Source organism: Oncorhynchus tshawytscha, linkage group LG15 (assembly GCF_018296145.1).
Source record: "Oncorhynchus tshawytscha isolate Ot180627B linkage group LG15, Otsh_v2.0, whole genome shotgun sequence".
NCBI lineage: Eukaryota > Metazoa > Chordata > Actinopteri > Salmoniformes > Salmonidae > Oncorhynchus > Oncorhynchus tshawytscha.
The window spans coordinates 30,733,194-30,745,693 of NC_056443.1; the positions used below are offsets into that span (position 1 = coordinate 30,733,194).

The following is a 12,500-nucleotide window of genomic DNA, read 5'->3' on the forward strand; positions in this document are numbered from 1 at the left end:
CACAGACACCACACATGAATCCACATTTAACAGAAATGTATCACCAGCCTCCTATTCAATCAGACATTATTATTCTAATGTGCTTTGAGACAGGCCTTTTAGATGGAGTAGTAGCAGTGTCGTCTTGGACACACCGTGGGGGTGATAGTGTTGTTGTCAGAGGCACGTGTCTCGGACCTGTCACCTGGCGTCAGCTGTCACAAACGAGGAGCAGATACAAACGAGGAAGGAGTAATGGATGTTCTAAAACAAAGTTATGGTTAAACTTTCTCTGTCTGAGGGACCGATGGCTAATAATGACTCAGTCACCCAGCCCTGTAGATGTTCACAAGACCACGGTTTGCCTGATTGAATACCTTAAAACTGCACCCTTCTTGCCTTCCACCCAGGAAGTAATCACTTACATGTCAGCAGATTGATGGGTATTAAGCTGCTGCATTGTGGGTAGTGCATGGTTTCCTTACTGATTTGCAGTTGACCGGTTTGCCGTTCATGTCAGTAGTAGGCGGAGCTAGCGGTTCCCAGTCTCGGCCTTTGTTATAGGTGATGAGAGTCCGCACTTTGCCATCCACCTTCTGATTGGCCAGGAAGACCCCCTTGATCCCGCGCACCTGGAAAGCAATGACAACAGACATCTCTGTTATGTTATTGTACTGTAGTGACGTATAAAACTGATGTGTGGTCAGTTTGTATGGGTCCTAGCTATAGTAAAAGCACATGCTTGTAGAAAAGACTGTTCAGAGATCAGAATGTTGTTTAGTCAGAGACAGAATCACACAGAGCAGAGTTCTCCAGACACACATGTCTAAAGTGCATTCAGAAAGTATTCAGACCCCTTGACTTTTTCCACATTTTGTTACGTTACAGCCTTATTCTAAGGCAATACACAATACACAATAATGATGAAGTGAAAACAGGTTTTTAAACATTTTTGCAAATGTCTAAAAAATAAAAAACAGAAATAGCTTATTTACATAAGTATTCAGACCCTTTGCTATGAGACTCAGGTGCATCCTGTTTCCATTGATCATCCTTGAGATGTTTCTACAACTTCATTGTCCACTTGTGGTAAATACAAATGATTGGACATGATTTGGAAAGGCCTGTCTATATAAGATCCCACAGTTGACAGTGAAGGTCAGAGCAAAAACAAAGCCATGTACAGAGAGCTCCTTGATGAAAACCTGCTCCAGAGCACTCAGGACCTCAGAGTAGGGCGAAGGTTCACCTTCCAACAGGACAACGACCCTAAGCACACATCTAAGACAAAACAGGAGTGGCTTCGGGACAAGTCTCTGAATGTCCTTGAGTGGCCCAGTCAGAGCCTGGACTTGAACCCGATCGAACATCTCTATAGAGACCTTAAAATAGCTGTGCAGCGATGCTCCCCATCCAACCTGACAGTGCTTGAGAGGATCTGCAAAGAAGAATGAGAGAAACTCCCCAAATACAGGTGTGCCAAGCTTGTAGCGTCATACCCAAGAAGAGTCGAGGCTGTAATCGCTGCCAAAGGTGCTTCAACAAAGTACTGAATAAAGGGTCTGAATACTTATGTAAATGTGATCTTTCAGTTTTAAATTTGTAATAAATTAGCAAACATAAAAAATAAAAAAATGTTTTTGCTTCGTCATTATGGGGTATTGTGTATAGCTTGATGACGGGAAAAGGTTGTAACCTAACAAAATGTGGAAAAAGTCAAGGGGTCTGAATACTTTCCGAAGGTACTGTATAATGGAACTATTATTGGGGAGAGTCACTTGCCAGCAGGTCCGGTTAAGAGAGACTACCTAAAGGGAATATGGAATAAAACAACCTGTCTATATGTCTCTGTCTCACTCTGCAATTCTCTCTATGAAATCTGTACCTGCAACACACCCTCTCTCCTCTCCTTCTCTCTTTCCCTCCATCTCCTTTACTCTCTTTCTTTTTCTCCATCTCTCTCACTGTGTAATGAGAGTGCAGCCTGGAGCGAGGGATGTGTGATGAGAGTGCAGCCTGGACCGAGGGATGTGAGAGGAGAGTGCAGCCTGGAGCGAGGGATGTGAGAGGAGAGGAGGAGAAGAAACGTGTTCTGCAGTGCTGGCCCTCGGCTTCACGGACCCCTTCCTCCCCTCTTCCTCCTCTCTTCCTTTACTCTTCCTCCTCTCTTCCTCCCCTCTTCCTTTTCTCTTCCTCCACTTTTCCTTTACTCTTCCTCCTCTCTTCCTCCTCTCTTCCTCCCCTCTTCCTTTACTCGTCCTCCTCCTTCCTTTACTCTTCCTCCTCTCTCCCTTTACTCTTCCTCCTCTCTTCCTTTACTCTTCCTCCTCTCTCCCTTTACTCTTCCTTCTCTCTTCCTTTACTCTTCCTCCCCTCTTCCTTTACTCTTCCTCCTCTCTCCCTTTACTCTTCCTTCTCTCTTCCTTTACTCTTCCTCCCCTCTTCCTTTTCTCTTCCTCCACTTTTCCTTTACTCTTCCTCCTCTCTTCCTTTACTTTTCCTCCACTTTTCCTTTACTCTTCCTCCTCTCTTCCTCCCCTCTTCCTCCCCTCTTTCTTTTCTCTTCCTCCTCTCTTCCTCCCTCTTCCTCCCCTCTTCCTCCTCTCTTCCTCTCCTCTTTCTTTTCTCTTCCTCCTCTCTTCCTTTACTCTTCCCCTCTGTCCCCAACGCTCTAGGCGACCAGTTTTGATAGCCTTTAGCCGCACCCTCATTCTACTCCTCCTCTGTTCCGCGGGTGATGTGGAGGTAAACCCAGGCCCTGCATATCCCCAGGCACCCTCATTTGTTGACTTCTGTGATCGAAAAAGCCTTGGTTTCATGCATGTCAACATCAGAAGCCTCCTCCCTAAGTTTGTTTTACTCACTGCTTTAGCACACTCTGCTAACCCTGACGTCATTGCCGTGTCTGAATCCTGGCTCAGGAAGGCCACCAAAAATTCTGAGATTTCCATACCCAACTATAACATTTTCCGTCAAGATAGAACTGCCAAAGGGGGAGGAGTTGCGGTCTACTGCAGAGATAGCCTGCAAAGTAATGTCATACTTTCCAGGTCCATACCCAAACAGTTCGAACTACTAATTTTGAAAGTTACTCTCTCCAGAAATAAGTCTCTCATTGTTGCCGCCTGCTACCGACCCCCCTCAGCTCCCAGCTGTACCCTGGACACCATTTGTGAATTGATCGCCCCCCATCTAGCTTCAGAGTTTGTTCTGTTAGGTGACCTAAACTGGGATATGCTTAACACCCCGGCAGTCCTACAATCTAAGCTAGATGCCCTCAATCTCACACAAATCATCAAGGATCCCACCAGGTACAACCCTAAATCTGTAAACAAGGGCACCCTCATAGACGTCATCCTGACCAATTGGCCCTCCAAATACACCTCCGCTGTCTTCAACCAGGATCTCAGCGATCACTGCCTCATTGCCTGTATCCGCTACGGAGCCGCAGTCAAACGACCACCCCTCATCACTGTCAAACGCTCCCTAAAACACTTCTGTGAGCAGGCCTTTCTAATCGACCTGGCTCGGGTATCCTGGAAGGACATTGACCTCATCCCGTCAGTTGAGGATGCCTGGTCATTCTTTAAAAGTAACTTCCTCACCATTTTAGATAAGCATGCTCCGTTCAAAAAATGCAGAACTAAGAACAGATATAGCCCTTGGTTCACTCCAGACCTGACTGCCCTCGACCAGCACAAAAACATCCTTTGGCGGACTGCAATAGCATCGAATAGTTCCCGCGATATGCAACTGTTCAGGGAAGTCAGGAACCAATACACGCAGTCAGTCAGGAAAGCTAAGGCCAGCTTCTTCAGGCAGAAATTTGCATCCTGTACCTCCAACTCCAAAAAGTTCTGGGACACTGTGAAGTCCATGGAGAACAAGAGCACCTCCTCCCAGCTGCCCACTGCACTGAGGCTAGGTAACACGGTCACCAACGATAAATCCATGATTATCGAAAACTTCAACAAGCATTTCTCAACGGCTGGCCATGCCTTCCGCCTGGCTACTCCAACCTCGGCCAACAGCTCCGCCCCCCCCCGCAGCTACTCGCCCAAGCCTCTCCAGGTTCTCCTTTACCCAAATCCAGATAGCAGATGTTCTGAAAGAGCTGCAAAACCTGGACCCGTACAAATCAGCTGGGCTTGACAATCTGGACCCTCTATTTCTGAAACTATCCACCGCCATTGTCGCAACCCCTATTACCAGCCTGTTCAACCTCTCTTTCATATCGTCTGAGATCCCCAAGGATTGGAAAGCTGCCGCAGTCATCCCCCTCTTCAAAGGGGGAGACACCCTGGACCCAAACTGTTACAGACCTATTATATCCATCCTGCCCTGCCTATCTAAGGTCTTCGAAAGCCAAGTCAACAAACAGGTCACTGACCATCTCGAATCCCACCGTACCTTCTCTACTGTGCAATCTGGTTTCTGAGCCGGTCACGGGTGCACCTCAGCCACGCTCAAGGTACTAAACGATATCATAACCGCCATCGATAAAAGACAGTACTGTGCAGCCATCTTCATCGACCTTGCCAAGGCTTTCGACTCTGTCAATCACCATATTCTTATCGGCAGACTCAGTAGCCTCGGTTTTTCGGATGACTGCCTTGCCTGGTTCACCAATTACTTTGCAGACAGAGTTCAGTGTGTCAAATCGGAGGGCATGCTGTCCGGTCCTCTGGCAGTCTCTATGGGGTGCCACAGGGTTCAATCCTCGGGCCGACTCTTTTCTCTGTATATATCAATGATGTTGCTCTTGCTGCAGGTGATTCCCTGATCCACCTCTACGCAGACGACACCATTCTATATACTTCCGGCCCGTCCTTGGACACTGTGCTATCTAACCTCCAAACGAGCTTCAATGCCATACAACACTCCTTCCGTAGCCTCCAACTGCTCTTAAACGCTAGTAAAACCAAATGCATGCTTTTCAACTGTTCGCTGCATGCACCCGCACGCCTGACCAGCATCACCACCCTGGAGGGTTCCGACCTTAAATATGTGGACATCTATAAGTACCTAGGTGTCTGGCTAGACTGTAAACTCTCCTTCCAGACTCATATTAAACATCTCCAATCGAAAATCAAATTAAGAATCGGCTTTCTATTCCGCAACAAAGCCTCCTTCACTCACGCCGCCAAACTTACCCTAGTAAAACTGACTATCCTACCGATCCTCGACTTCGGCGATGTCATCTACAAAATTGCTTCCAACACTCTACTCAGCAAACTGGATGCAGTTTATCACAGTGCCATCCGTTTTGTCACTAAAGCACCTTATACCATCCACCACTGCAACTTGTATGCTCTAGTCGGTTGGCCCTCGCTGCATATTCGTTGCCAGACCCTCTGGCTCCAGGTCATCTACAAGTCCATGCTAGGTAAAGCTCCGCCTTATCTCAGTTCACTGGTCACGATGGCAACACCCATTCGTAGCACGCGCTCCAGCAGGTGTATCTCACTGATCATCCCTAAAGCCAACACCTCATTTGCCGCCTTTCTTTCCAGTTCTCTGCTGCCTGTGACTGGAACGAATTGCAAAAATCGCTGAAGTTGGAGACTTTTATCTCCCTCACCAACTTCAAACATCTGCTATCTGAGCAGCTAACTGATCGCTGCAGCTGTACATAGTCTATCGGTAAATAGCCCACCCATTTTTACCTACCTCATCCCCATACTGTTTTTATTTATTTACTTTTCTGCTCTTTTGCACACCAATATCTCTACCTGTACATGACCATCTATCACTCCAGTGTTAATCTGCAAAATTGTAATTATTCGCCTACCTCCTCATGCCTTTTGCACACAATGTATATAGACTCCCCCTTTTTTTTCTACTGTGTTATTGACTTGTTAATTGTTTACTCCATGTGTAACTCTGTGTTGTCTGTTCACACTGCTATGCTTTATCTTGGCCAGGTCGCAGTTGCAAATGAGAACTTGTTCTCAACTAGCCTACCTTGTTAAATAAAGGTGAAATAAAAAAATAAAAAAATAAAAATAAAAATGCTCTACCGAACTGAGTCACAGCTTAAGACCCACTCAAACCCACAACCATGGCACCATGCTCTACTGAACTGAGTCACAGCTTAAGACCCACTCAAACCCACAACCATGGCACCATGCTCTACCGAACTGAGTCACAGCTTAAGACCCACTCAAACCCACAACCATGGCACCATGCTCTACCGAACTGAGTCACAGCTTAAGACCCACTCAAACCCACAGGCGATCCAGACATGGCTCTGCGCTGCCGTGGAGGTGGGACCACCTACCCACTGTTACCTTGGCAACGACTAGCAATGACAAAAGTCTGTGTAAGCGGGAACAACATTATGGAAATGAGTGATACACTCTGTTCAACAGAGAATAAAGACGGGAAATCAAGGTGTGTATCAACTCCCACCCAAACACACAAGGTAAAGACTTGGAGAGAAAGACCTTGGCAGTTCATAAGGAAGTTGAAGTGAACTGTGCTAACCTAACCCACCTAACCACCACCACATTCCCATTGGTCAGGGTGTAATGACCTGTCCTACAGCTAGGGGGCAGGGTTCCCTTCTCTCACCTGTCCTGTGCCATTTAGCAGAAAGTAACAGAACAGCGAGTACATATATTATAAACTAGGTGGTTTGATCCCTGATTGACTGAAAGCCGTAGTATATCAGACCGTATACCACAGGTATGAAACAAAATGTTTACTGCTCTAATTACCTTGGTAACCAGTTTATAATAGCAATAAGGCACCTCAGGGGTTTGTGGTATATGGACAATATACCACGGCTAAGGACTGTTCTTACACACGATGCAACACAACACACCCTCAGGCCTTATTGCTTAAGTATACTATGCAAGCCACCAGCGGGGATCAAACCCACAACTGTAGCATCGCTAGCACTTTGCTCTAACCAACTGAGCCACAGAGGAGCATCACAGGACTCACCTCCAGTATGTCTATAACAACGCTCTCCTCCGGCTGCTTGGCACTACGGACGTTCTCCAGCACGACGGAGTAGTAAACACCCTGCGGGTCCGACTGGTACAGGTTGTAGCTGTCTGTCTGGTACCACTCCTGCAGGGCCAGGAACACCTGGCTCTCATCCGTACTCACTATGTGGACGTCCTGGGGAGGGAGAGAGAGATAGAAGAAGGGATGGAGTGAGAGGAGGGGAGGATGATGAGGGAGGTGGAGGAGAGGGAAGAGGAGTTAAGTCAACAACTTTGATCTTTGGTAGAGTCTGAGTCAGAGCCTGAGGTAGAGCCTGAGTCAGCGCCTGAGGTAGAGCCTGAGTTAGAGCCTGAGTCAGAGCCTGAGGTAGAGACTGAGGTAGAGCCTGAGTCAGAGCCTGAGTCAGAGCCTGAGGTAGAGCCGGAGTCAGAGCCTGAGTCAGAGCCTGAGGTAGAGCCTGAGTCAGAGCCTGAGAGCCTGAGTCAGAGCCTGAGGTAGAGCCTGAGTCAGAGCCTGAGGTAGAGCCTGAGGTAGAGCCTGAGGTAGAGCCTGAGTCGGAGCCTGAAGTAGAGCCTGAGTCAGAGCCTGAAGTAGAGCCTGAGTGAGAGCCTGAGTCAGAGCCTGAAGTAGAGCCTGAGTTAGAGCCTTTGTTAGAGCCTGGGGTAGAGCCTGAGTCAGAGCCTGAAGTAGAGCCAGAGTCAGAGCCTGAGGTAGAGCCTGAGTCAGAGCCTGAGGTAGAGCTTGAGGTAGAGCCTGAGGTAGAGCCTGAGTCAGAGCCTGAGTCAGAGCCTGAGGTAGAGCCTGAGTCAGAGCCTGAAGTAGAGCCTGAGTGAAAGCCTGAGTCAGAGCCTGAAGTTGAGCCTTTGTTAGAGCCTTTGTTAGAGCCTGGGGTAGAGACTGAGTCAGAGCCTGAAGTAGAGCCTGAGTCAGAGCCTGGGGTAGAGCCTGAGTCAGAGCCTGAGGTAGAGCTTGAGGTAGAGCCTGAGGTAGAGCCTGAGGTAGAGCCTGAGTCAAAGCCTGAGGTAAAGCCTGAGGTAGAGCCTGAGTCAGAGCCTGAAGTAGAGCCTGAGTGAGAGCCTGAGTCAGAGCCTGAAGTAGAGCCTGAGTTAGAGCCTTTGTTGGAGCCTGGGGTAGAGCCTGAGGTAGAGCCTGAGTCAGAGCCTGAGGTAGAGCCTGAGGTAGAGCCTGAGTCAGAGCCTGAGTCAGAGCCTGAGGTAGAGCCTGAGTCAGAGCCTAAGGTAGTGCCTGAGGTAGAGCCTGAGTCAGAGCCTGAGGTAGAGCCTGAGGTAGAGCCTGAGGTAGAGCCTGAGTCAGAGCCTGAGGTAGAGCCTGAGGCAGAGCCTGAGGTAGAGCCTGAGTCAGAGCCTGAGTCAGAGCCTGACTCAGCATTCCCTGTGAGCCACTCTGATTACATTAACATGGCTTTAGCGATCGAGGATAAACAGTGTGTGTGTGTGTGTGTGTATGTGTGAGAGAGAGAGAGAGAGAGACACATGTGAGTAGATGTGTTTATGTTTATGTGAGTTCACTATTCCCTTATGAACCTCTTCTGCATTGGTTAAGTCAAACTTCCTTTTTGTGTTTAAAGATCCCCCCCGCAGGGTATTCAGACTTGGCATTGAAGAGGCAGTAAACTCCAACTCTGGAAGACATCCACGTTCACAACAGCCACCCATCCACCTGTGTTACACTGCTCCAACGCTAGTGAATGATCCTGTATGGAGTTACGTAGATATATAGGTACCAGAGAGGGAGTGGAGTTACGTAGATATATAGGAACCAGAGAGGGAGAGTGGAGTTACGTAGATATATAGGTACCAGAGAGGGAGAGTGGAGTTACGTAGATATATAGGTACCAGACAGAGAGGGAGAGTGGAGTTACGTAGATATATAGGAACCAGAGAGGGAGAGTGGAGTTACGTAGATATATAGGTACCAGAGAGGGAGAGTGGAGTTACGTAGATATACAAGAACCAGACAGAGAGGGAGAGTGGAGTTACGTAGATATACAGGAACCAGAGAGGGAGAGTGGAGTTACGTAGATATATAGGTACCAGAGAGGGAGAGTGGAGTTACGTAGATATATAGGAACCAGAGAGGGAGAGTGGAGTTATGTAGATATATAGGAACCAGACAGAGAGGGCGAGTGGAGTTACGTAGACATATAAGTACCAGAGAGGGAGAGTAGAGTTACGTAGATATACAGGAACCAGACAGAGAGGGAGAGTGGAGTTACATAGATATATAGGAACCAGACAGAGAGGGAAAGTAGAGTTACGTAGATAGATAGGAACCAGACAGAGAGGGAGAGTGGAGTTACGTAGATATACAGGAACCAGACAGAGAGGGAGAGTGGAGTTACGTAGATATACAGGAACCAGACAGAGAGGGGGAGTGGAGTTACGTAGATATACAGGAACCAGAGAGGGAGAGTGGAGTTACGTAGATATATAGGTACCAGAGAGGGAGAGTGGAGTTACGTAGATATATAGGAACCATAGAGGGAGAGTGGAGTTATGTAGATATATAGGAACCAGACAGAGAGGGCGAGTGGAGTTAGGTAGACATATAAGTACCAGAGAGGGAGAGTAGAGTTACGTAGATATACAGGAACCAGACAGAGAGGGAGAGTGGAGTTACATAGATATATAGGAACCAGACAGAGAGGGAAAGTAGAGTTACGTAGATATATAGGAACCAGACAGAGAGGGAGAGTGGAGTTACGTAGATATATAGGAACCAGACAGAGAGGGAGAGTGGAGTTACGTAGATATACAGGCACCAGACAGAGAGAGAGAGTGGAGTTACGTAGATATACAGGAACCAGACAGAGAGGGAGAGTGGAGTTACGTAGATATACAGGAACCAGACAGAGAGGGGGAGTGGAGTTACGTAGATATATAGGAACCAGACAGAGAGGGAGAGTGGAGTTATGTAGATATATAGGATACAGACAGAGAAGGAGAGAGTGGAGTTATGTAGATATATAGGATGCAGACAGAGAAGGAGAGAGTGGAGTTATATAGATATGCTATGGACGAGCAGCTCAAACACACACAACCTCAGAAGCACACACACACGCACACGCACGCACGCACACACGCACACACACACACACCACCACCACCACTCTATACAATGTGTACTCGATACATACACAATAGTTAATTGCTTTGGGGGTAAGCTGTGGTCGTTCTTTCTTATGAACCAGTTCTTTCTGTGGCCAAACAACATGTGTTTGACTGTGCTGCCAACGAGTACACAATGCATTACCCTTAGGAAGTTAGACAGCTGAAATAGGCCTGTATATGTGTTCAGGCACGCAAACACACCAAAACAAAGGATCACGTTGAAAAAAAAACTACTGTGCTATGTGTTCTGTATGATGTCATTTGTTGGAGTAGTCAGCATTATTCACATAAAGGGAGACGGAGGACACAGCAGATGTGTCTGTGCAATATGAAAAGTCAAAAGCCTGCAAGTGATCTCGTCTTGACGTTAAATATAAAAAGACTTATTCAAGTGTTGATAGAACACTTTGTGTTGAGACTGACAGTTATAGGTTGAGTTACGGCTTCGAGAGGAGAACTCTTTCTGGTTCAAGGGAGAACAAAGTAGTGCATTATGGTCCGTGATGAATAAACATAGAACTGAATAGAGCATGTAGTATTAGATGTGGGATGTAGTGTAGGATCTGTCTCTGTGTGTGGTCGAGATAAACATGGTGGGATTGTGGGGGGGGGGGTCTCTCTCTCTCTCTCTCTCTCTCTCTCTCTCTTTGTCCATCTGTCCAGTCTGCTACTAGTCACAGTCACCCGTATTTTACCATGATAACCACACTCTGGATCGAAGATCGAAGATCCTCCATCCATCAATATCAGGGGCAAAGGAACCACGATCCCCCGACAGATGAGGGCCTCTCACTGGGTAAAATATTAGAGGGCCTGGCCCCTAAACTCAGATGAACCCCCTGAACCCAAATCTTAAAAAGTGCCTTTCTCATTGTCACAAATGTTTCAAAGATTTTTCCCCTTAGAGATATTTATTCATATTCATTTATTTCTATGATTTATCCGCTGGAGGACATAAAAGCATCTTTAAAGAATTAATAAGGAGTTTTACGGAAAACATCTTTGTATGCAAGGCTGGGGGAGAACACTGTTGACAATTCATTAAACTTCCGCACGGGCATAACATTTCCGACAACAAAGTGTAGCTTAGCATAGCTGAATGGATAAACCCGGCTAATGTTAGTGTGGGAGAATGAGACTCTGGTGCAGCTGTCACTGCGTGGCTTTGTCTTGAACCCGAGAGTATAGATTAGCAGACAGTATCCTTCCATTCTCTCGAGACTGGACACATTAAGACACATTCATAGCAGCTAACTGGGGTAGAGATGGATGAAAAGACAAAATAGGAGGGAATAGATTGAAGAGAGAGAATGACAGAGAGAGAAGAGAGAGAGAGAGAGAGAGAGAGAGAGAGAGAGAGAGAGAGAGAGAAAGAAGAGAGAGAGAGAGAGAGAGAGAGAGAGAGAGAAGAGAGAGAGAGAGAGTGAGAGAGGAAGAGAGAGAGAGAGAGAGAGAGAGAGAGAGAGAGAGAGAGAGAGAGAGAGAGAGAGGGGAAGAGAGAGAGAGAGAGAGAGAGAGAGAGACTAACAAACAAAGAAACAAGACAGAGGCTGTTAATCCATAACTTCAGGAGGGCTCTCTTTCTTATCCCTCAAGATAATACTCAACCTCTGTTTCAACCATTCAGTGAAACCATGACTAATCAAATACACCCACAAAGTGGTATGGGGTAGAATCCAAGTAATTCCATACACTCTCCCTGGAGTGTGTGTGTGTGGTATACACTTTTCCATACACTCTCACTGGAGTGTGTGTGTGTGTGTGTGTGTGTGTGTGTGGTATACACTCTCCCTGGAATGGGGTGTCCTGTATGTCTATGTTAGTGCAAATGACATTGACTGTCGTGTAATGTTTCTTTTTTCTCTCTAGTGAGGCAGAAAGCAGATGAGGCTGGTCCCCTGGTCTGCTCTGCGATCAATGCTGTTCAATAACACCAGCGACACGCTAAAACAGTTCCCTGAGCCACAAACACTGACGACAAAGGTTCCCATCTACCTTGAAGAGCAACACATTATGCCCCTCAGTCTGTGACTTCCTCACTACAATGACGTGCATGTGAAGTATAGCATGGTATTGTGTAGGCCTGTGGTCAGTTTCATTTCATGTACTGTACCTTTGGTAGGGCGTATTTCGGGAAACTCATCTGGACAAACTCGTTCCGTTGGTATGAGACGTAGTGCTTGGTGCGGTTTCCTGTGGTCACCTAGGAAACAGACAGACAGGGAGAGAGAAACACACCATGTCAAGGACTAACTCCATGTCTCTCACACCACACCATACCACACATACCACACCACACACACCACACCACACATACCACACCACACATACCACACCACACCACACATACCACACCACACCACACCACACATACCACACAACACACACCACACCACACCACACATACCACACCACACCACACATACCACACCACAC

At 47.1% G+C, this 12,500-nt stretch overlaps 1 protein-coding gene across 3 annotated transcripts in view; it reads right to left on the reverse strand.

Annotated features, from left to right (window-relative positions):
• The window catches only part of LOC112239867 (VPS10 domain-containing receptor SorCS2-like), a 450,420-nt gene that overhangs the window by 34,840 nt on the left and 403,080 nt on the right, over window positions 1–12,500 (reverse strand). For all 3 annotated transcript variants that reach the window (XM_042298460.1, XM_042298459.1, XM_042298458.1), the window contains exons 8-10: window positions 12,178–12,267; window positions 6,928–7,107; window positions 465–611 (exon numbers count right to left, since the gene is read on the reverse strand). In XM_042298460.1, coding sequence (XP_042154394.1) covers window positions 465–611; window positions 6,928–7,107; window positions 12,178–12,267 — 417 coding nt within the window. The remainder of the gene's footprint in view (window positions 1–464; window positions 612–6,927; window positions 7,108–12,177; window positions 12,268–12,500) is intronic.